General features: G+C 35.0%; 2 protein-coding genes, 2 long non-coding RNA genes and 1 pseudogene across 10 annotated transcripts; all 5 read left to right on the forward strand.

Annotated features, from left to right (window-relative positions):
• Window positions 1-2,115: 2,115 nt before the first annotated feature.
• LOC106454803 lies at window positions 2,116-3,349 on the forward strand. The gene is made up of 4 exons (XR_001290027.3): window positions 2,116-2,426; window positions 2,871-2,927; window positions 3,008-3,059; window positions 3,158-3,349. It is a non-coding gene; the product is annotated as an uncharacterized LOC106454803 (long non-coding RNA).
• Window positions 3,350-5,169: 1,820 nt separating this feature from the next.
• Window positions 5,170-6,569, forward strand: LOC106386066. The gene is made up of 3 exons (XR_007325034.1): window positions 5,170-5,728; window positions 5,821-6,073; window positions 6,164-6,569. It is a non-coding gene; the product is annotated as an uncharacterized LOC106386066 (long non-coding RNA).
• Window positions 6,570-14,234: 7,665 nt separating this feature from the next.
• Window positions 14,235-17,257, forward strand: LOC106451264 (translation initiation factor eIF-2B subunit beta-like). Of its 4 annotated transcripts, none has more exons than XM_022719292.2 (10): window positions 14,235-14,443; window positions 14,559-14,623; window positions 14,713-14,867; window positions 14,937-15,230; window positions 15,751-15,880; window positions 15,990-16,097; window positions 16,179-16,281; window positions 16,359-16,484; window positions 16,584-16,777; window positions 16,856-17,257. In XM_022719292.2, the coding sequence occupies exons 2-10, from the start codon at window positions 14,571-14,573 to the stop codon at window positions 16,926-16,928; spliced, it is 1,236 nt and encodes a 411-aa protein (XP_022575013.1). In that variant the 5' UTR covers window positions 14,235-14,443; window positions 14,559-14,570; the 3' UTR covers window positions 16,929-17,257. The 4 variants fall into 4 exon arrangements, with proteins under 4 accessions (XP_022575013.1, XP_013748617.1, XP_022575014.1 ...); XM_013893163.3 differs by having other exon boundaries at window positions 14,937-15,224; XM_022719293.2 differs by having other exon boundaries at window positions 14,303-14,443; window positions 14,548-14,623.
• Window positions 17,258-18,596: 1,339 nt separating this feature from the next.
• On the forward strand, window positions 18,597-22,463 carry LOC106389710 (pentatricopeptide repeat-containing protein At3g07290, mitochondrial-like). Of its 4 annotated transcripts, none has more exons than XM_048760929.1 (4): window positions 18,597-21,544; window positions 21,848-21,932; window positions 22,018-22,113; window positions 22,190-22,463. In XM_048760929.1, the coding sequence occupies exon 1, from the start codon at window positions 18,659-18,661 to the stop codon at window positions 21,215-21,217; it is 2,559 nt and encodes an 852-aa protein (XP_048616886.1). In that variant the 5' UTR covers window positions 18,597-18,658; the 3' UTR covers window positions 21,218-21,544; window positions 21,848-21,932; window positions 22,018-22,113; window positions 22,190-22,463. The 4 variants fall into 4 exon arrangements, with proteins under 4 accessions (XP_048616886.1, XP_048616865.1, XP_048616821.1 ...); XM_048760908.1 differs by having other exon boundaries at window positions 21,848-21,928; XM_048760864.1 differs by having other exon boundaries at window positions 18,597-21,932.
• On the forward strand, window positions 22,385-25,037 carry LOC106451266 (annotated as a pseudogene).
• The last annotated feature ends 11 nt before the right edge of the window (window positions 25,038-25,048 follow it).

The raw sequence follows: 25,048 nt of genomic DNA on the forward strand, positions 1-25,048 counted from the left end.
AATGTAAAATATATAATATAAGTAAATACACAATTTAAAAAAAAAGGAAAAAGTACATTAAGATTTAAATATCTATTTTAAAATATAAAATATAGATATTACGTAAATAAAAAATATAAGAAATGGAAATAAACATTTTAAAAAAATGGAAAAAGTACATTAAGATTTAAACATCTATCTTAAAGGTACATATATCTTAAAATGGTAGTAAATTATATAAAAATGAAAATACCACATTAAACAAAAAAAAATTAAAATGTACTCCCTCCGTTTCAAAATAGATAATGTTTTAGAGAGTTTTTGATGTTTCAAAATAAATGATGTTTTCATATTTCAAGGTATCTTTTAACTTTATCAAAAACTGTGTAACCAATTATATTTTGTAGTATGTTTTGTGATTGGTTGAATAATTTTTAATTTATATTTTAGTGATACCTTTTAGATAAAAAACAAGTGTTTTAATATTTGTGTCCCAACCTAAAACTTCATGTATTTTGAAACAGAGGGAGTCAAGAAAGTCCATACAAAACTCATTATTCCATCAACATCAACCTCATACTATCAAGGAAAACTTCAAAGCACTCGAGCAAAAAAATGGTTCCACCATCAACTATTGCCGTCCCAAAAACCTTTAATGACTTTGAAGGAGATTTTTTATAACAACGAACTTTTTGTTAGGTGGATTCATTGTTGGGAAACCCGCAACTTCCAAAAGCCAAACTTATTCATGGGAATTGAATTGCTTTTCATAGACTCAAAGGTATTCTTACAAATTTAAATTAATCTAATCCATTATTTTATTGTTAATATTCATACTAACTATTTCATGATCAAACTATTACAGTTAATAACCATTCAAGCATTTATCCCGAAACACTTCCTTCCACGCCGAATCAGGTATTGGTTCATGTTGGTTTAGTATTGTTTTTGGTTTATTAACACGTTTAGGATGGTCCTATTGTAAATATAATTTAAGTTGGTTTAGCATATATTCTGCTTAAAATAACTTAAATTAAATAATAGTAATATTATGCTTAAAATATAATTTTAAAGAGTTTTCAAATATAGTTTATATAACATTATAGGTGATGAATTTAATTATTAAATTTGTTTATTACTTAAAACTAAGTTATTTTAAAAACATACTGAGTTATAAATATCAATGATGGATTGGTGAGTATAACATGAAGACAAAAATATAAATATTTTATTTTCAAGATAAGAAATTCAGCTTTTACTCAGTTACTCAATATATAATATCTTAAATTATTTTTTTAAAAATATACATAATTTATATATATAGATTAATCTTCCAAACTTAAACTATTATATTATATATGAATAATGTTTTTAAATAAAAATAATTTCTGATTTAAAAAAAAAAAACAACAAATGGTTATTTTCAAATAATGGATATAATTTACATTATACTATCATTTAACAAGTATTAGATACGTTTTGATATATCATTATTTTCTATTTCCAGAAAACAATAAATTGTTAAACATCAATATCATCTAGGTTAAGTATACGGACAACACAAATTCAAACATCACAAAAAATATTTACATAAACATTATAATACAATAATTTAATCAAAAAATACAATTAAAAAAAAATAGTTATATACTTAATATCTGAAAATCAAAGATATTTTTGCTAAAATTGTACTTACCTGGCCAAGGAGATCGACCATCTTTTTACGGATCGATTGATTGTTGAGCATGTGGTCGATCCAAAAATACTCAACAGTTTAATTTAATATCTAAAACATTTTTGTTAACACTCAACAGATAGTTTTGCTAAATATGATAACTAGATAGCCAACAAAATTACAAAAAATATTTAAATAGTAAATAATATGTTAATTTAACGTGTTAAAATTTAAAAATAAATTTTAATTATGACATGCATCTTAACATTTATATAAATATATATCATAACCTAAATATAAATAATTTAACAACTTAAATTAGAAAAAAATAAAAATGTCCGGGCGTAGCCCGGGTTAATCCCTAGTCTATATATATAAAATACAGTTTCCTCTCTCCTTAGACATGCCACATAGGATTCCATGTCATAAACTAGAAAGCTGAAAACGCAACACGTGTCCTCTATACAAAACTTAGCGTTTCATTAACTAGCGATTATATTTTTATTGGGCTTATTCTGTTTTTTTTTTTACCCTGTCTAACGGCCCGATAGACCACATGATTCAACCCTAATTGTGATTTACGCAAAAGATGAAATTTAAGGTTTCTCTGTTCTTTGGAACTGAGGCGACTTTTGATCTTGGTCTGGTTCACTGAAACGCACCCAGATATTTATTCATCGTCTTTAATCCTTTATTAATTCAAACACCCACGATCTAGCCTTGAATGCGATCTTCCATCATGGTGAGGCTGTCTAACTAAGAATATAAATAGGTAAGTATTCTTCATCTCGAAACCATCTTCTTCTATCCGCGCCAGTCTATCAATCTCTTCAATCATATACTTTTTCTATTTTTAGTGTTATAGTTCCTCACAAGAAGAGAGATCTTTTTTTGGGTTCTGCTCTTCTTCTTTTCTGTTTCTGAATTTTTAATTTAAAATTGAATTAATTTGATGATGGTTACACGGCCGATTGATACGTGAGTTTGATATCATCCAAAGTCTCAGTTTTTTGTTTTTACTTTGTGGTCTTCTTCTTCTTTTTTGAACCAGAACTTTGTCTTCTTCTTTTTTTTTACTTTGCCTTTTTATGTTTGTGTGTTTAAAAGTTCTTGGTTGATCTGTTTAATTGGGGTTTGTTGTTATTTTCAGTCTGTAATCTGTATATTTCTTTATGTCCTATGGTTCTATGATACTGATTGTTTCTAAAACCAGCAGGAACCAAATATCCGTGAAGAAGCTTCGGCACTATATTGTCTACAGGAGATAACAATAGTGAGTCTCTTTGCTCTTACCTTTGGAAATCTCTAAACGTTTTTGATAAGTTCTTTTAAATTAAAAAAAAATTACTACAGATACGTGAAGGCAAGCGTTTGAATCACAAGCCAAAGACCAAATACCGTTTCAGTAAGACATTTTGTATTTCTCTGTTTTTGACCTTTAAACATATACAAACTTCACCATAAAATCTAACTTATTTTGTAACTCACTATGATATGTGCAAGCTCATTCAAGGCACCTCTTCATATCTACACATACACTACATCAGAGTCTTCGGTTGACATCCTTTTCAATTCATCTTCACCTTCTGCTGCACCCGTAACATCTATATATAGTTAGCTTTTGGAAACGATGAATATTGGTGTACAAAATGATATTGGAAAAGTTAATGGAGAACTTAAGTTTGCTTTCGTAAATTCACCAGTATACATTAATTGGGGGTGCAAAAGGGTTCATATTATGGTCTTATATCAAATGAGTAACAGTATATATACAAAGAATCGTGCAAGCAAAGATAAGATCAGGAAATTGTAGCGATCGCCGTCGACTCGGTTACACGCATTAAGAAACTGGAATGATTCCTAGGATTCCGAACAGGACGACAGCAACCGCGAGTGGCCGGCCTAACCCATCGAATAACTACTTTAAATCAAATTCACCAGAAAATTATTAGAATCACAAAAGTTGAAGATCGCAAAGCTGGAAGAAGACAAAAGTCAAACTTTTTTGTTCCCTTTATGAGTTAATGCGGAAGATGACGGAGATTGGTTTTAGTTTCATAACTTTCGTTAAAGTAACCAAGTCTTTTCAGATATGCTATTTACACGAGAACTACATATGGTTTATGTTAGTCATGAAACGTCTGAATAAAATATTTATGAGGATTATGAAATTAACTTCATTATCGTCTCTAGATTTTATTAAAGTTCATTAGTGTTTCTACATACGGAAAAATATGAGGTTCAAGTTCTAAAAAAGGATTTATCAAAAATTATAACAATTAATGATTAAATATTTCTATGATAATGTGATGAAAGTTAAACGTAGAAGGATGAAACATGTAGAATTATTAGATCTCAATCTTTATAAAACATTTATAATTTAAAAAGCAAGACCAACGAAAATTTTAAAAGAGTGTATTTTTTGTTGAAAAAATAGAGTGTATTTAATAGACTTAAAGTAAAGAAAACTAACAAAATATTGACAAAAGCCACAACAAAGAAAAACAACAAGAACTAATACGATAAGAAAAACAATAGTTTCAAATATATATATATATATAATATTTCATTTGACATCAACCTAAAATAATATTTTATCACATAATTAATAATATAATATCAAAGACATAAATATTAAAAATATTTATAAGAAAAAATATAATCTAAGATTTTTTTGTATTAAAAATTAGTTTACTTATTATCAAAATTATCATAATTACAGTAGAATAAACAGAGAAAATATGTGAAACTATTATGTATTCATGAACATTTTAATATTAAGATGATCATGATCTATAAAAAGAATAACAAAACATAATAATATAATATCAAAGACATATATATTAAAAATATTCATAAGAAAAAATATAATCTAAGATTTTTGTATTAAAAATTAGTTTACTTATTATCAAAATTATCATAATTACAGTAGAATAAACAGAGAAATATGTGAAACTATTATGTATTCATGAACATTTTAATATTAAGATGATCATGATCTATAAAAAGAATAACAAAACATACACAATAAAAGTTAATATCACCTTAAATGTTAAGTAAGCTAAACATTTTTAAATACTCTTTAACTGATATATTTATGTATTTTTGGTTACTAACACGTCCGGAGAGAGAGAGAGAGAGAGAGAGAGAGAGAGAGAGAGAGAGAGAGAGAGAGAGAGAGAGAGAGAGAGAGAGAGAGATTATGCTAATAGTAAAAATAAGTTTTTAAGTTAAGAAAATAGTATATCTAATATATATCTCTTGCAAATGTAAACCTAAAACACAAATCATATAAAAAAATAATAATTTTGATTACAAGTAAAGTATATCCCGTCCGTAGGGCGGGCCGACTCTAGTCTATTATTATAAAGAAGTGTTTGTTTCTCTCACAGGCCTCCACGTCATCATCTAGATCAGAAAGTCGAGGTAGTAGGAACTGACACGTGTCCACTAATTGATCCGGTGCGTTTAGTTTTCTGTCTACACTTAACATTCCGTGGGCTTTCGTGGGCTTGATCTTTCACTCTGTATTACCCCTTTTGTTTACCTATTCTCACTGAAATTAGGGTCCACCTCCGCACGGAAATTATTCTCTGCGTTCTCTGAACACCGACAATGGAGTCTCTTGAATTTGGGTCACTCGAATCGACGCTAAAAATCTCTGTATTGGTGCTCTCGCGTCGTTTGGTCTCCTCTTCAAGTCAAGAAAAACGTTCAGATTCATTGCCTTTATGTTTCCAATCCTGCCGACCCACTACGCAGTAATTAATAATCCTCCTCAACCGCCTTTGTTACTCCGATTTTCTGATCCTATAAATATGGGTGCAAATTATAACAAATCTCATAGCTTGCTCCACTTCTTTACGTTCTTAATAATCTTTTAAACACATGCTATGGCAATGGCGAACTCCAGATCCTGATTTTTGTGTTGAAGTTCGGTGGTTGTATTGAGGCAGGCGTGACGATCTTTTTCGTTTTTAGGAGTTTAGTAGTGTTAAGAAAGGAATGGAGCTCATTAGTGTTGACATGAGGATAGATCTTTCTGAGCTGCTTCATTTTGTTGGAAGCTAAAAGGTTTTTTTCTCTACTCTTCTTTCTGTCATTAAGGAATTCAATTAAGGCGACCACTCCTAATATTGTGATTTCATTTCTGGCTTTTTCCACAGGAGAAACGAACGACCAGGGAAATTAGACGAATGCTTACTAACAAATGAGAGATACAGAGGGAAAACCATCTTATTCAAGTGCAAGAACTATGTGAAGGCTGAGTGATTTATGAGAACATGTTTTGACATCATGGAGAAGTCAGTTGCTTCAGAAGATCAGTCCATAGCCTTCCTAATTCAGTCAGTACTTCTCAACTGAACCGTTATGAGGAAATATCAATTAAGGCTCAATGAATCTGTGAGAAGTCATTTGGTATATAGAGCTTTCCTCTCTCCGTACCATCGTCATATTTTTGTCATCTAAACATGATTCAATAGAGTCTTTGTTGGAAACCCCATGCAGGTGAGGCGATGTACTGTTTGGCGTCGATTCAGACGATGTTAGGTAAAGACGATGAGGAAGTACTCGGTTTTCTGAAAAGGGTGTTGATGATCCAAGAAACATAGTAGGGTTCATCACCCAAAAAGATTGTTACTCTCCAGAAGATTGTCCATCTTATGGAGAAGTAGGAGACGAAAGATGAGAAATATAAGTGTAAAAGAAGACTGGCTTTACAAGGAGAGTCGTATTGTGAACATATTTTCTTACTCTGATCTTTCTTGAACAATGGCAGAAAGATTGGTCTGGTAATGGCCAGTGATGTTAAAAAGTTATTTTTGTTCTGGTATATACACTAATACAACATCTGCTTATATCTGTGAAATTTTGCAGCAGTTATGCTTTTATTGAATCGAGCTATTAATGACTACGTTATATTGCATTTTCCTTTGTAGCTATTCCCATCTCATGCAATAACATGTAACGTTAACATTGTTCATCTCATGCAATATCATGCTATTCAAAATTTTGCAGCAGTTGTTAATTTTTCATGTGGAAGTTGCACTATGTCGGTTTTGTTGAGTTGGATCATAAGAACGTGTTATCTGGTGGACAAAAGTATACAATTCCGGCAGCAAGCTTGCACAGGTGAACAAACACACAAAAACAACAATTTTTGTCGTCTAAAATAGTATTCAATAACTGATAATATTGGGTGACAGTAAGACCTTGATACTACCCAACATTCAGTAATTGAGAAAAGGCAAGCTAAGAAATCTGTTTAAAAAAACATCAACTAATTAATTACATAATAAAAAAAATAGTTGAAAAAACAAAAAGACTTGGTAAAGAAATGGCAAGCATTAAACAAAAATATAATAGACAAATCGAAATGTTATAAATAAATGCCAAAATAGATGTAAGCTTACTGTATCCAAATAAATTTGGAAAATCTAACCTATATTAAAAGGGTTATATGAGGAGTAGAGAGGCTGTCCACGTCACCTTGAAAAATCAACCAATGGGGTTTGTTCGTTTGTCCACGTCAAACAAGTTGATTTTGGGCTTCTATCTTTTATTGATCCGTTCAAAATAAAAGAAAGCCCATCCTCATTAAACCGTAGAAACAAAATCATCCATCGACAGTGGCTTTCGCGATTCTTCTTGCGATCTAAAACGGTTTGATTAATTGCTGCATGATAAATCCAATTGATTCACTTCAAAGGAGAGGCCTCTCCACGATTCATCTTTTTCTTGAACTCATCTTCTCTTTGTATCCTTAAATCATTCTCTGATGATCGCTATAAATCTCCCCTTCAGGTCTGTTTGATTCTCTATTGTTTTTTATTTGTTAATCTGATGTTCTGGGGTCACTCTTACAGTAGGTTTGGTCACAGACGTAGCTCATGCTTGCTGCTTAGCTGATGAAGTCAGCCATGGCGGTCGCCGAGGAAGGTAAGCACGACAGATGAGTTATATATTTTTTATGGAGTAATTGATAAGAAATTCAGAAATAAATACATTAGAGGTGAGTTATTATATTTCTGAATCTATTTATTTTAATGTACTAGAGAAAAAGCCGGCCAGACAAACCGGAATATAGCCGAAAAACGCCACTACGATGATCTCTAGACTGACTGTTGGCTTTTTCTTGATAACCCTTCAGATATTTACATCATCGCCTCATCGGGTAAGTATGAAAAATATTCTACCATGTTCATCTGATTAGATTAATCTAAACTCCTTTGTGTTGACCTGAGGCCTTCTGAGACCATTTCAATGTGTCTGCTTATAATCAACAGACTGAAAATAATTGGTTACTTTGTTGATAGCCCACAATGAAATGTATTGCTGTCAGCATAATGACTGAAGCTTTGGTGGCACTTATATCAACACATTGTGAATTATATTTTAAACTAATATAATCAACGGACTCAGCGTGTTTGTTGCTACTAGGAGCAACCAAAGCTTCAGATTCGTTTATGCCCCTGTGTCTTTTCGATTCACTGATCTAACAAAATTAAATGAGCTAGGAGAGGCCAGTAAGTTAATCACGATGGAACAGTTCCACTTTTGAAATTGCTATCAGCTGATGATGTTTTCTAACACGGACACCAAGTTGCCAGGTATGTTTCATTTATCATCTCTCAAACTCCTTCAGTCGAAGCTTTCAGTATCTTTGTCTTATTTACTCATCTCTCAATGTTTTATGGATGTTGTTGCTAAAGTTATGGATATCACTACTGCTTACAATGAAGAAACACAAAGCATTCACAGGTCATGCCCACAGCCCACTTATCCTTCTAATGTTGGTAAACTCTTTGAAAAAATTATGTTGGTGTTAATTGATATGAGTTTGCACTCCTCTCTTCCCAAACGCAGGGATACCACGTTCTGTGTGAGTGTCTTTGACAGCTTAGCTATGCAGCTTAATGCAAAAAAATTTGGCAATGATGTGGCCTTTTTCTTAACGCTACCTTCGGAACCCATTTTTTACTTCGACAGCGAGAGAACTGCTGGCGATAGCTACGTCAAAGGGTAAGGTTCTTTGCATCAGCTTTCTATTATTCATGTGTTTAAGCTAAAAAAATCCAGTACTGCTACATTGTGTTTCAGACAGGGCTTTGAGGAGTAATGACGGTTCTCTCTCAACTGCTTTCGAATATGACAATGTGAATAATATTGAGTCAGTGACACTATCTGAGCGAAATGTTTATGTCCTTAGTTCACCACCACAGGTTATACTCCATCTTAACAACACACTCATTGTTTTAAATCCGCCTCTAACTAACTCAATCAATTGTACCATGTTCCTACTGATTTTATTTCGTTCTCTTTGCTTTTTAATTTATCTTCATTATCAACTAAACCCAAAATATAACCTGAAATTATGAAGCTAATTCAAATTTGTGAAATATGGATCTGATGGTAAAGCACTAAAGCTGCTCCAAAAGACAGAAAACCTGTAGCTCCTGACGATTACATGTACATGAAAATGTGAGACTTCTTACCCTAAGTTTAATACACACGCAGAAAAAGATAGATATATAAAGATGGTACTGATATGCATTATTGACTAACTTTTTTTTGTTATCTTCCGATGCAATATGTAACCACTGACCATTACAAAGCTTCACAGCATGTTGGATGGCGAAGCCAACCAGACAGCAGTTCGTAAGCTAATCCAAAAATGCTACATGGAAGATTCTAGCAGCCGCAGTCTAGGTTTGCTTTCTCATGTCAGACCCTACTCTTTTAAGGGTTGTTGGTCTTATAAGGCTGCATCACTGATGCTATGGATATATACAAGGAAGCATGTAATTCAATCCAGTCTAACCGAGTAGAAGCTGAATGTATTTAGGAGAAAAGTTATTGACCCATTGACCACAGTGAAGGCATGTGTGAAGAATGATGGTGTAGCCAACGCGCTGATCCAATACCAGTGGCGTCCAAAGTCGTATATCACTGTTTGTAGTTTGCCAGAAGATTGGGATCTTGCAGTTTCCACATCGAATAGTCCAAAAGCTGATTTTGGCATGGCACATCAGGTGATTTAGCTGTGGACGCTCACCAAGAAGAAATCGAAAGAGCTATCAGTAAAGTGACTGTTGACATTCATGGTTCTTTTGTCTCTATGTCGTCTTCGGTCCATCCATAATATGATCTACTCAGGTTTATTAAATTTCTGATTGCCATCACTTTATATTTTCTTTTGATTTTCTATTGTAAATTGGTGTAAGAAATCAAATTAAGGATATGCACTACAATAGAGAAGATTATTTTGAATTACAAGACGGTTAGTGGATAAATTTGCTAACTTTTTCTAAATACATCTACACTGATCTATCTTGCTTGAAAGGTACATTCACGCAAGCTAAATTAATTAAAATGTCCCTCTTTAAAATTGTTTTTAATTATAACCAGATAAATGGTTCAGCGAGACGGACTTGACATCAGTTCGAAATGGTGGAAAATACTTGGTGAATTTTCATAAAGTTAACAAAAGTAAATCCTTTTCACTACAATTACGCCATGTTCAAACTTACGTTTACATCTTGACTTTAAAAATTTAAATGCATGGCTTAAAGATTATACAACGACACACTACATTTAGCGCCCAAAAATTCGGTTTACTCTTTACTAGCCCCGAGCATATTTATCTAAAACCGAAGAACCAGGCTGAACCAAACCAAAAAACGAGGTTCGTTTTGAATTTGGATCCTATCAATTATAATAGTGAATCCTATATCTCTAAAACCAGAAAACCATAACCGAATCATGAACCGAATGGATATCAGAATATCTATAATATAGTTTATATATTATAGACACTAACTATATTTAGTTTTACAATAATCTAATAATTTAAAAATACTATTTATAACTCGAGATACCAAAAAATTTGAATTTTAAAAATTTATTTATCCAAAATAATTAAAATTGTCTGAATTATCCTAATTTTATCTGAAAACCCAAAACCAAATCTGATCTTTAATCCGAAAAATCGATTTTTTTCACTTTTAACCCGAACTAACCGAAAAACCGGAACCAGATGGATTTCAAAGTTATAAGCCGGTTCCCAACTTTGTTATCCGTGCCGAACTGAAAACCCAAATAACCGAACCGAAATTGAACCAAACTTTTTAAATAACCATACAGGTCCTAAACCTCTAGAACCAAAAAACCCAAAAAAACTAAAAGAATAGAACCAGAATTGAACCGAGAACCGAAAACCGAATGTCCGTGACTACTCTTTACTTTTGTTTTTACACTGATTTTTGTTTAAGCATTTTTGAGACTACGTCTATAAAGCTATCTTTAAAAAAAAAAAAAAAAACCTTTTGTATGTTAAAGTTCCTTTGTTTTCATTTAATTTACCAACACAATTACCAGTGAAATATAAAATACGGTTACATCACACACATGCGATCTACCTACATGAACTTCGACGAATCTCTTCAAAACTAAAATTGGTTACATTACATCACAACACACATTAGTTTGGGTCGGTTAGCTCAGAATTCGATTAGATTGGGTCAATCAAAATTTTACCAAGGTAAACTGAAAAAAATATGGTTCGGTTTGGTTTCCAAAAATCATTGCGATGTATCAATAGAAATCATTGCACTAAGTCAATAGAAATCACTGCGATGACCAATAGGCCTCATTACACCAATAGCAAATCTGCTTTCCAAATTAGACAACAAACCTACCCAAAAAATTTATAAAAAATTACAAATGTTAATAACAGAAATGTCAAAAAAATCTGTTCTTTCTATGTACTGTCCACATCATACTAAACAGTATAAGTATGTTCTCTACATAAAACATTTAAGTACACTATTTGTCTAAATTCCAACTAAATTAATTTTGTTACGATTATCGATTTTTTATTATATTTTTATTGAATCAATTAATCACAACTACTTATGTTATTCCAGTTTAAACTATGCAACTAAAAAACAAAGTAATACACAACGGTCTCTAACCACTATCAAATGGATCGAAAAATATCATTTTCTTTCAACATATTTTCATTTTCATATTTTTGAAAATATATTCTTTACTAAGATCATAAAATGTTGTAAATTCATGTAAGAATCAAACATATGAACCCGGCGCGTAGCGCCAGAATACCAATAGTATAGTATAAAACTAAATTTAATATCAGTTGTCGAAAAGAATTATATTAAAAGATACAATATTTACATATTACCACAAGAACAAAAATAAATATGAAGGGATAAAGAAGAACTTTTAAGACAAAATATAGCAATCAAAGAATGATAAGTAACATGTAATCTAGATATATTGATGGTTTTGTTTTGGCAGTTGCTTGCGGCTGGAGGTGGAATGTCAGTGGAAGTTTCCAACAGAGGAGTGATTCCATTGGCTTAGAACATCATTAAGAAGAATAAAGTCGGAGAAACTAGCACTTACTTGGATGGAGTCTACCTTCTTTTCACTTGCTTAACTAAAACTTGAATCCATTTCTCCAATGGAGACTGCTCTTACTACTGCAGTATAGCCCATAACGACAGTATCCGTTTTTCTTCCTTCAACATAAAGAAGAAGTACAACTGAAGAGACGATGAACATTGCAAGTGTGTATGTGACCAAATTTAGGATTCTAGATGTTCCTTCTGAATTAAAGTAAACCTATCTTTATTTCGTATGTGTCTTTGTATCATTTGAAAAGTGCATATTTTCTTTATCTACAGAGTGTGAGAAACTGCAATGCACTTTTTATTATATTAGCTACTCAAACTCTTTCCTTTGATATGAAAAGTAAGTCTGGATTTGATGATCGACTATATAAGTTTTTACGCATACTATAAACACATGAGGACTAATTACTTGGCATAAAAGAATAGCTTATCAACATTCTTGAACTTGGGGAGAGACATCTGAGAATGTATGCACAGTATATTAGGTATAACCGCATAAGCTTGACTTAATGATGCGTGGATTCTATTCGTTATGTCCCAAATTTTTTTGTTATAGCTGGATAAGTTAGCAAAAAGGCGAAGAAATATATTTTTTTATTCCATTCCAATCGATTTAAGAGCAAGAGAAAGAGTCCATACTGCATTCATGCATCTCGGTGGAAATACCCATATAGATGCAATGATTTTTGAATTGTGACTTAGATGTTTACGTCTCTCTAAAATTTTGTGTTTCTTAGATGTTTATGTCTCTGTAAGATTCAACAAAGGTGCTCGGATTGAGGTATGTTTATCCGTGACTTTTCTTTGAGTCAAGAGACTTCAATTTTATTCGAAGTTATTTTTTTTTTCTCTGTAAGGCAGCAGCTACGCTCAATTACTAAAAAAGGAACAAAAGGCAGAAGCTAGGTGCCTTTTTGACATCACACCAAACCAGGAAAGGAACTCTTTTATTCATATTTGTTTTTTGATTTTCACTATATGATTCCATCCAAAAAAGTAAATATATATACGCAACAGACTGCCCATGAATGAATATATTACAATTGCTGACAAACAAATAAATAAATAAAATGTATAACTAAATTATAAATAAGTGGAGCTTAACAGTTTTTAGTGAAAACTCAAATACAAAAGATATATGAACTAAAGTTTGATTAACTTTTCATTGAGTTTGCTTACCACTCTATATATTTTCTGATAGTAACAAACAAATTTTAAATTTTAATACTTACAAATTGTTGTGTGCATGGTAAAATAAGAATAGTTTAAAATGTTTACTTCTCTAAATATTATATGTTTACAAAAAATAAAGCACACAATCCGCGCGTAGCGCGGACACGGACCTAGTTAAAATAAAATTAACTAAAGGAATTCAAATTTTCATAAAAAAATACCGTAATTTCAATTAAAAAATAAAGTAAATAACTGCATAGTCTAAAGTAAAATTAACTAAAGTCTAAAGTAAAAAAAAAAAAAAAAAAAAAAAAAAAAAAAAAAAAAAAAATTCCTCCATCTTTTTAGCAAACAAGTATCCATTTGACTTATTATATGTAAACAACTATTAATTTTAAAACATTGGTTTCAGATATGGAGTTAATTAATAAATATTTTAAGAGATAGTAATACATAATAAATTAAAAAAAGTTTCTACGAAAATACCACAATAAAATAATTGATAGATAATAAAAAATCAAAAAAAATTGTTAGAAAAAATAGAATAAAATACAGAAATATAAAATAAATATAAAAACAAAAATAAATATTTTTTATATAAAAAAGATATGTTAAGTTATTCTAACTAAATAAATGTAGAATGTATTTTAAATATTTAAGTCAAGAATTCTAAAAAAAACTATAAACATAGATCTACAACTGTGTAAAAATAAAATATATAGTTATATAGACAAAAAAGAGACACACGATATAAACTAATGTAAGAGAATGAATAAACAATCTTATTAATCGTAAAAAAAAATTAGTTAATTGTAATGAGAATGAAACTGAATAAAGAATAACAATCAATAAAATAATGATTCATACTAATATAGAACAAAATATTTTAAAATAAAAACAAATATTAAACAAAAATAAAAAATATTTACTCTAATTATTTAAATTATCATCCCGTCCGTAGGGCGGACCGACCCTAGTTAAATTATAAAAGGTATCTATACCAAAGAGTTTTTTTGGAAAGGCTTTCGTATTGGGCCTTTGTCTCTGCAGCCCAAACACTAAGACCTATTAAACCCCCCGCTTCTCACTATCTGGTCTTCTTGTTCAATTCCGTTTCTCTCTCGCCGGAATATTCCCTCTCTACTTCATCTCCTCACCGTTCGCCACCGTCGCATTCTCACCGGTAAGCACATCCACATCTCTTTTCCTTCCCCTCGTATTCATTTAATCTCTCTATTGCCGCGAATCGCGACGTGATTAGGGTTTATGGAATCTAACGCCTCTTAGTTTTCGATTAGGGTTAAAGTAAGATGCCAGACGTGCAATCGATGGTGCTTGAGTTTGTTAACAAGCTCAGGAAACGGTAATATCCTCTTTAAACGGCTTGTAATTTCGTAAAAAATCATTTTTGTTAGTTAATTAAGAGAGTTTTCTGATTTTCATTCAATACAGTAAGATTGAGGGCTCACAAGCTACAGCGAGATGCACCGTGGAGCTTCTTAGGTCGGTGATCTCTCATCATCGGGTGCCTCATGCAAACCAAGCTTCAGCTCTTATTGATGCTGTGAAAGCCGTTGGTGCGCAACTGGTCGCTGCTAATCCTGTTGGTATGTTGTGTTTCTTTCATCCTGTGAAGTTTCTCTTTAAAGGAATGATTTTTATTGGTTTTTGTGTAGAGCTTGCGGTGGGGAATGTAGTGAGGCGGGTTTTGCATATAATAAGGGAGGAGGATCTGTCTCTTGCTACAGCAGCTGTGGCGGGGTTGGATTTGTTGGATGCGAGTGATGACGATGAGGATGTTAATGGGAAAGGGATTGGGTATCCTGGGATGTCTGCGGCTGTTGTTGCTGCTGCTGCTAGAAGTACGTTGCGTCCTCCTTCTTTGCAGACGCTTCTCGAGGGAACTCCTGAGTCTGCGACGGTTCCGTACACTTCTTCGTCCGGTGCTGATTCCGAAAGCAAAAGTAAATGTACCTTTATCCATTCCTTTACAAATGCTAATTTTTATTTGTTAGAAAATATTGCTGCGTTATTTAGTTAAGTCCTTGATAAGCTATGAAGAGAAGTGTTATGGTAGTAATATAATAAAGTTACTGTGCGTTCTCTTTGACAACCCGATTCTCGTTGTTTTCTTTGGGAACCGTCGGAGACGTGGACTTTAATTTCACACTAGATGTAACATATTTAGGTATCGAGGAATCTTGATTCACTTTGAGGACTTTTCGGCTTGGGAAAGTTTAGGGAACTGTAGACAGAACCCTTGATTACTGGTTCTGGTAGGTTCAATTGCTAGTTGTTTCTGTGAATTTGTGTTGCTGAGTTATAGGGGTAAATAAAGAGAATCAACTTCTATTATTAACAGTCTGGTTTCACCGTTCATTTCGCTTTAATTGAAATTATCTTGGATGAACATTAGGCCAAATTTTTGTTTGGCAGCTAAAATATGTACATTTCTCGTAGATATTAATGGTGTGATGTACTTTTGTTTAGCTGCCGACAAAAGTTCAATAACTCGGAAGCTGAAGCATGATGTTATAGAAGGAGTCAATCAACTTATCCACGAGATTGCTGGTTGTCATGAGCAGATCGCTGAGCAAGCTGTAGAACACATACATCAAAAGTACATTTCGTCTCTATGCCATTAATTTTATGTAACATGCAATAGATGGGGGACCAATGTATTCGTTTGTCAATGGCTTTCCTTGATGACAACCTTTTTATTTTATCAGTGAGGTGATTCTAACCCTGGGTAGCTCAAGAACGGTACTCGAGTTTCTATGTGCTGCAAAGGAGAAGAAAAGATCATTTCGTGTATTTGTCGCCGAAGGTGCTCCAAGGTTTGGTGACTTCTTTTCCCGATGTCTCATCATTACCATCGTTGGTGTCCTTCTAATTCTACTCTATTTGTATATTGTTAGGTATCAGGGACACCTATTAGCAAAAGAATTGGTAGCTAGAGGTCTGCAGACCACTGTGATCACTGACTCTGCAGTGTTTGCTATGATATCTCGAGTGAACATGGTACGTATATGTTCAATCCTGCCCAAATCTATTTTGTCTTGTCCCTAATAGATCTCAAATGATGTGATAATTCACAGGTTATAATTGGAGCTCATGCAGTGATGGCTAATGGCGGAGTTATAGGACCTGTTGGAGTCAACATGGCTGCCTTGGCGGCAAAAAAGCACGCAGTCCCATTTGTGGTTCTAGCCGGTAGTCACAAGGTTTGGTTTCAAGTTGTTTACTTTATTCAAACCAGTGATTCCTCTCATAAACCTTAAAAACTTTACTTAGAGCTTTTATATATATATAATAATAAACAGCTATGTCCACTCTATCCTCACAATCCGGAGGTGTTACTAAACGAGCTGAGATCTCCTTCTGAACTTTTGGATTTTGGCGAATTCTCTGATTGCCTGGATTTTGGAACCGGTTCCGGGTCTCCCCTTCTTCAAGTAGTCAACCCAACATTCGATTACGTCCCACCAAGCCTCGTCAGTCTCTTTATAACCGACACGTAAGTCTCATTTGGTCTCCTCTAATTATATTATTAGATTGTTCCATACTCATGTCGCTACTTTGTTTTGGTTAACAGGGGAGGACACAACCCGTCTTACATGTACCGTCTTATTGCTGACTACTACTCCGCTGATGATTTGGTGATGTAGCAGCAATAAAGAACTAGTTTTTTTGGTCATTTGACCATACAACACTCACTTGGTTGGGTCGTTCACAAAGTGGAAGGAGGATACATGTACATTGCACAAAACAGTTGCTCAATGGTAGTGAATGAGAAAAGGGAAAACATCCTTAGCGTCTGTCAAATTGGTCTGACCAAGTGTATTTTTTGCCGTGTTTTACTTCTGCTCAATCTCAAAACTCTCAAATGGTGTTTATTGTTTACTTGACAAACTTTTCGTCAACACAACACACTTTTTTTTTTTTTTGAATGAATGTTAAATTTTATTCAATCCAAAAAAAACCCTTCTTATATTTACAATGTTTCCTACTCCAATTGTTTTATAACATTATCACCCCTGTTTGAATCTATCTACTCAAGAAACTGGTCTTGTGGAGAACGAGTGTTGTAATTCATCCTGCCATCTATCATCCCCTGCTCTTTGAATAGACAGAAATCTATTCTTCACTCCTCTATCAATCAGCCTTATCATCTTAGTAGTTGGCTGGGGAGCTTCACTGTGCCTTCTACCATTCCTCTCCAACCACAGCCCATGTATAGTAACTTGGAACACATACTTCAATGTGAATGTCTTGATAGTATTATGGTTTGTAGATATTAGAGCTACTATTTCTAACCAGTCACAAGTAAACTCATCTCCTATCAAGTCTCTCATCAAGTTTCCCCAAACTTCTGCCGAGTATCGACAATCAAAGAATAAATGATTTCTGGTTTCCAATGGATCACCACAGAGAGAGAGCATGCTGTATTTACACTTCCTCCCCATCCTTGCATTCTCTCTCCCGTTGATAATATGTTCTTGATTGTAACCCACGCAAGAAAAGCAAACTTAGGTGTCGCATAAGTGAACCAAATCAAAATGCCTTTACTCCAGCCACAGTTTACTCCTCTAGTTCGCAACTGACTCCATGTTTGCTTAGTAGAAAACTTCCGCTTGAATTAATCTTCCTTATACTTCCATAGTCCGACATCATCTTCCCGTGATGCCATCATTTTACATTTATCTATCTCATCCTCAATCAAGTTCAAAACAGGGATTTTATGTCTTCTCCGTCGATGAGTACTCATTACTTCCTCTACAGTAGCATCTTTATGGATCCCCATATCCATGTATCCTCTCTCACCAGCTCTTTCTACCAGACAACCCAAATCTGACCAAGCTTCATGCCAAAACGAAGTTTGCTTCCCACTCTTCACATTCACCTTATAGAAACCTTTTGCCTTGGTTCTGTACTTTAGAATCTTTTGCCACATCCAAGAACCGGCTTGCGACGTTTCTCTCACTGTCCAAAAAGATCTTTTGCAAATCAAATATGCATGGATCCATTTCACCCGTAACGAGTTTTTCGAAGATAAAATCCGCCAGACAAGTTTCAAACAGCTCACATTATTCATCTCCTTCACAAAACACTTTCTTTCATTGTCTTTTGTAGTCTTGCCAATTACGAGAGAGTTATCAATTATGGTTTTGGGTGCTATTACTCGAGTAGAATTAACCGTTAAACCGATACAAAAGACTCAAGTTTGTAATGCTTCATTGGTTTAGTCCGGTCAAGTTTCAATTTTCTTATAACCGGTCACGTGAGATTCAAAACGCAAACCGATGACACTTGATTTTCCTTGTTCAATAGCCCTGAGTGCTGCTAAAACCCTAAAGTAACCATTTTTAACGGCTTCTCCTTCTTCTCCAACTCGTGCATGCTGATACACATCAGAAACTCTCGAAAGATCTCATCTTTAGCTCGTCATGCTCTTCATTCTCCTAATGCCTACTCCTCCCTATCTTCCCAGCTTCCCCAGGAAGAGGCGGCGGCGGCGGCTCGTGAAGTCGCATCACTACTAAAAACCCCAAATTGGGAGAAAAACACCACTCTCAAATCCCTAGCTTCCCACATGAACCCACACATCGCTTCACAAGTAATCTCCCTTCACAGCAACCAAACCAACACTTGCCTCCGCTTCTTCACATGGGTCTCCAAACACTCCTCCTACTGCTTCTCCCCAAATCAAAAAACCCACCTCCTGAAACTCATCGTCTCTTCAGGTCTCTACCAAATCGCGCATAGTGTCATCCTCGCGTTGATCAGAGAGTTCAACAAACACGAGAGAGAGATGTTAAAACTAATGAGCTGTTTTGATCAATTGAGAGACGAGGCTGGGTTCAGATTAAACTACCCTTGTTACAGCTCTCTTTTAATGTCTTTAGCTAAGCTTGACTTAGGCCTCTTGGCTTACTCGACTTATAAAAGAATGGAAGCTGACGGCTTTCTCCCTGGGGAGATTGATTACAGAACAATCGTCAACGCTCTCTGCAAGAACGGCTTCACTGAATCAGCTGAGATGTTTATGTGCAGGATTTTGAAAATCGGGTTTGTGTTAGACTCTCATATATGCACTTCTTTGGTTCTTGGCTTTTGCCGTGTGTTGAATCTTGGAGAAGCTCTAAGAGTGTTTAACGTCATGTCTAGAGAGGAAGTTTCTGAACCAAACTCTGTTACTTACTCTAATTTGATTCACGGGTTGTGTGAAGTAGGGAGACTTAACGAAGCTTTTGTGTTTAAAGAACAAATGGGTAAGAAAGGTTGTGAGCCGAGCACACGGACCAATACTGTGCTTATTAAAGCGTTGTGTGATGAGGGTTTGGTTGAGAAAGGTTTTACCTTGTTTGATGAAATGAGGACTAAAGGGTGTAAGGCGAATGTTCACACGTATACGGTTTTGATCGATGGGTTGTGTAGAGAGGGGAAGGTTGAAGAGGCTAATGGTGTTTATCGAAAGATGTGTGAGGACGGGGTGTACCCTAGCGTGGTGACTTACAACGCGTTGATTAATGGTTACTGTAAAGATGGGAGGATCGTTCAGGCTTTTGAGGTTCTTGCTGTGATGGAGAAGAGGGGTTGTAGGCCTAATGTGAGAAGTTTTAATGAGCTTATGGGAGGGTTGTGTAGAGTTGGGAAACCGTTTAAAGCTGTGTATTTGTTGAAGAGAATGGTTGGTGATGGTTTGGCGCCTGATGTTGTGAGCTATAACGTTTTGATCGATGGGGTTTGTAGAGAAGGGTTTATGAATGTGGCGTACAAGCTTCTTGGTTCGATGAGTTCTTTTGACGTTGAGCCTGATTGTGTAACGTTCACGGGTATGATAGATGGTTTGTGCAAGCAAGGGAAGGTTGATGTAGCGAGTTCGTTCTTAAGTTTGATGGTGAGAAAAGGGATAAAGGTAGATGAAGTTACTTGTACAGTTCTTATTGATGGTTTCTGTAAACTCGGTAAAACTAAGGACGCGTTGTTTATTGTTGAGACGTTGTGTAAGATGAGACTGTTGACTACTCCTCACTCCTTGAACGTGCTTCTCGACGTGCTGAGTAAAGGCTGTAAAGTGAAAGAGGAGTTAGCGATGTTTGGGAAGATTAATAAGCTTGGTTTAGTTCCTTCTGTGGTGACCTACACAACACTTGTTGAGGGGCTGATTCGTTCAGGCGATGTTAGCGGTTCATTGAGGATGCTGGAAGCGATGAAGTCGAGTGGCTGTTTGCCGAATGTTTATCCTTACACGATCATCATCAACGGTCTTTGCCGATTTGGAAGAGTGGAGGAAGCAGAGAAGCTTCTTGCTACTATGCGAGATTCAGGAGTTTCTCCGAATCATGTTACTTATACTGTAATGGTGAAAGGATATGTGGATAACGGAAAGCTAGACCGTGCTCTAGAGACCGTTAGTGTTATGGTTGCAAGAGGATATGAACTTAACGAGCGTGTCTATTCATCTCTGCTACATGGACTTGCGTTATCTCAGAACAAGCTAATATCAATGGTTGAAGAGCTAGGTGGATCAACACGCGGAGTATATGGTTTCGTTGTCACACGTCTATGCAAAGAAGGAAGAATAGATGAGTCCAACGAACTGATCCAAACTATGCTCAAGATAGGTGTTTATAATGAGAAGGCGATAGACACTGTCATAGAATCTTACTGTGGCAGGAAGGAACAGAGCAAGTGTGTGGAGCTGATCACACTTGTTCTTGGAACCGGGTTCGTCCCGAGTTTCAGATCCTTCTGCTTAGTGATTCAAGGTTTGAAGAAGGAAGGAGAGAGTGAGCAGGCGCGTGAGCTGGTAATGGAGCTTCTGAGATCAAGTGGGGTTGTAGAGAAGAGTAGAATGTTGGATTATGTTGAGTGTTTGATGGAAGGAGATGGTACTGGTGATTGCAGTGAAGTTATTGATCAGTTGCACTTCAAAGAAAGACCTATCTTCTAAGTGTTACACTTTTAGATTTTTGTATAGCCATTTTTGGAAAATTCTTAATCTTTTGATTCCCAGTGTTAAAAGAGAACTGATTCATTCTACTTTTGGTCAATGATAATGACTGATGATGGGCTAAGCCCAAATATCACTTAAAGCCCATTCTTGGATTTTTTCTCATTATAAATAATTTTTTCCCAGCTTCGGACCAAAGTTTCTGCTTTCTTGGTCGGGGAATTGAGAGAGAGAGAGAGTCTTCTTCTTGTTCAAGAACAGACCCATATATACAAATAATACCCGTGATTTTTTAAAAAGAGAGCATTACAGATACATACATAGAAGGTATATATATACACATACCCATATGCTAACACATGGGGATTTAGAGAGAGAGAGAGAGGAGAGATAATTTTCACTTTCTTCATTGTATTTTCTCTTCTCTCTCTTTTCTGAGATCTTCCAATCTCTCTCTATCTATCTCTCTGCTGTCTTGTATATGATTATCAAATTAAGAAAGAAAAAAATATTTAAAACTGTTTCAATAAGAAGTACGCTGATTTTTCTATTTTCCGACAAGCTGAAAAAACCTTTCTTTCTAAAGTGAAGTTTCGTGTTTTTTTTTTGTCTGAAAATTTGATCCGACAGCTCTTTTTGCTATCTGGGTTCCCTTAAAGGTTTAGCCTTTCGTACTTCCACCTGCGCCAATTGCACTTGGCGATCGTCAAGGTTGGTGACTTTTTGGTCCGATTGGTTTTTATCTTATTAGGGTCTGATTGGGTCGCAACCCTAATTTTTGGATGTCTTATACTAATTAGGATCGTCCGTCCCTTGGAGATTAAACACTGATCGAATTGGGTTTCTTCACATTCAATAAAGAGGCCAACTTGTTGGCGGCTGCCTGCTGATAAAAGGTGCTTTTGAGCTGTTAACTCCTTAATCTGAGCTTAATCTGGAAATGATATCGATTTCTACTGGTGGCTTTGGCAGGTTAGCGACGGTTCCACGGTCAAGATAGGATTGAAGTGGTTTTATAGAAAGTTTTGGAGTGATTTTGGTTGATATGGTGGGCTGGATCATAGTCTCTGATCTGGTCAGGTGCTACTGGGATAAAAGGATCGAGAAAGTAACGAGAAGAGTGGTTTAAAGTATATACCACTTTAAGGAACGTGAGGAAGAAGTGACATGTCTCGTTGCTTTCCATTTCCACCTCCAGGATATGAGAAGAAGATTAGAACCGATGAAGCAGACTCTTTGATAAAGGTTACCACATGCTAACTCATAGGATCTACTCTCCTTTGAATTTGTGGTCTTTCTGGTGTACTTTTGGAGAGTGACTAGTACTTAGGTAACACATGTCTTGCCCCTAGGCTCTTAGAAAATGATGAAGAAAACTTTACCACGAGACTGGAGTCTAATCAATATTTGTAAGATAATGGAAGAGAGTGGTGAATGGCCGAGTTCATGAGATTCTTTGTGTTGTCTCCTAGACTTTTAAAGAATTTATCTTGCAAATGTAGCTATAGTGAGAATCATGAATGCTGAAAGACATAAACGGGTAATAGAGAATCATAAACTCCAATGAATTGGCAAAGATGAGTTAAAAAAAAAACCTCCCATCTTTTTCAACCTTTAAAATAAAAAGTAGTAGCTTCTGGTCTGCCCTAGTTGTTCTTCCATTTCTCATTCTTATGATATTTTCTGGTATATAGCAAGCTTTGCCGGATCCTTGACTTAGAATGTTGAGGTGCTTACGTATTGAAGTAAATATTTGGTTTTGTAGCTAGTAGTTTTGGATGTTAGATAATATGGATTATTGGTGTATTTGACCTGAAGTTTACAGTCAATTAATATACTAATATCACTTGGAGGAATATGAGAATTTCTAGGAATACTTGCTTGTAGCATCTTGAGAAACTATTGTAATTGTAATAATATATAGTTAGTAGCTTAAGAATTGGTGTAAAGCTAATAATGTATCAGACTAGGTATGTACTGGAGGTAATTAAGACTATGTATGTGCCTTTCTTTTAATCATCACTTATGTAAGTCTGATCCTTTTCTCCTGGGATTGAAACTGCAGGAAAAGCAAAAGAAGCACAAAAAGGAGAAGAAGGATAAAGAAACAAGCAAAGACAAGCACAAGGAACGTAAGGAGAAAAAGATAAACATAAAGATAGGAAAGACAAAGACCGGAATAAAGAAAAGAGCAGAACCTCAGAGGACAGAAAAGCTGCTGGTGTTCTGCCGAACACACAAGACGGAGAGAAGCTTGTAAGAGATACCTTGCAGAGTAATGGTAATGGAGAGTCTAAGTTTATACAAGACCTGGCAAGAAGGATCAGAGATGAAGAAGAAGCTACAGAGAGTCAAAGCGGGGGAAAGATTAGGAATGATGATGAAAGAAGAATCAATAAAAATTTTGCAATGGAGAGGAGGCCTGAAAATGTATCATCTTGCAGTGGTCAGAAAGGAACCGAGGAGGTCATGTTTAAACCATTGGAGAAGAAAGATCAGGCAAAGAAAATGGAACTACAAGAGAAGAATCACCGAAGAGGAAGTGTGATTGTGGCTGATATGCCACTGGATAGTAAGAAAACTGAACCGAAGTACACAACACATAGAGGTAGTAAAGAGGAGGAAACAGAGGCGTTAAACAAAACTGGTCAGGGCAAACCAAAAGATGTAGAGGAAGGGCCCAAGTTAAAGGAGAGACATGTAGATACTAGTAATTTTAGAAGGCAGGAGGACCTTTCAAGGGATAGCATTAAAAATCTTAGTTCAGAGGGCATTCTTGGCAAACGGAAAGATCTTGAGACAAATGGGTTCTTGCCTGGTGAGTTCTTATCATTACTCTTTTTATTTAATGGAATAAGTATACATTTATAGATGGTGGGTTCTTACTGTAGTGAGTCATGTTTCAAATCTTGACAATCTGTGTACTACTATTGTTTGTCTCTTAGCACCTTTTTTTTTAATTGCTATGCAGAGAATGGATCTAGGCCTAACAAGATGCTGAGGCCAGTTGCTTCTCCAGTATCATCCGTGGAAAATGGAAGAAAGTTGGGAGAATGCCAAACTCCTCTAAAACCTGTTACTGAGTTGCAAGGAACACTGTGTAATCCAGAGGCCAAGGAGCATAGAGTTAACGGTTTCATCAAGTCTCAAGAACCCAAAAGCCATCCAAGTATATCTTCTGTGAAAGCGAAGGAGAACGGTGAAGCATCCGCGAAAAAGCGGCCTCACTCGGACTTAAAGTATTTGGATCAGATACTGAATGTACCAGAAAGGGATGAGGTTGATGAAACTGAAGGACAAGAGTGGCTTTTTGGTCAGTCTGGTATGAAAGTATTAAAGAAGCCAAAAACAGATTCTACTACTACTGCATTGGATGAGACTCTGCAAGTCTGGAACCAGGCTCTTAGTATAGAATCTGCTGACATTGTAGCTCTTCCTTATGTTGTTCCATTCTAGTTCTGATGTTCATTCACTTTAACCAAGGAGAAAGATCGGTTTTAGCATTTCAATGAGCTTGGTGCATCTGGAAGGGATATGCTGAGAGGTATGACTGGTTTGGCTTCAGGAGAAGAGAGAGGCTTCTGTACTAGAACAAGTCAAGTCTGATTGTTGGAAATGAGATTTGAGACATTTGATTCAGTTTTGGTTTCCTGTTTCTATCATCAGAGTTGATGGGATTAGCATTAAGCTGTATATTAGAGAGGATATAGCAAAATAGAGGAGAGATCTTCCACTAATACATTACATTTTGTAGACTTTGTTTCCCCTTTTTGGGAGTCAAAACTATTATTCTTGGAATCCAAACAATTCTTCATCTTCATTTGTCAATGT

The sequence above is a fragment of the Brassica napus genome, chromosome A1 (genome assembly GCF_020379485.1).
Source record: "Brassica napus cultivar Da-Ae chromosome A1, Da-Ae, whole genome shotgun sequence".
Classification (NCBI taxonomy): domain Eukaryota; kingdom Viridiplantae; phylum Streptophyta; class Magnoliopsida; order Brassicales; family Brassicaceae; genus Brassica; species Brassica napus.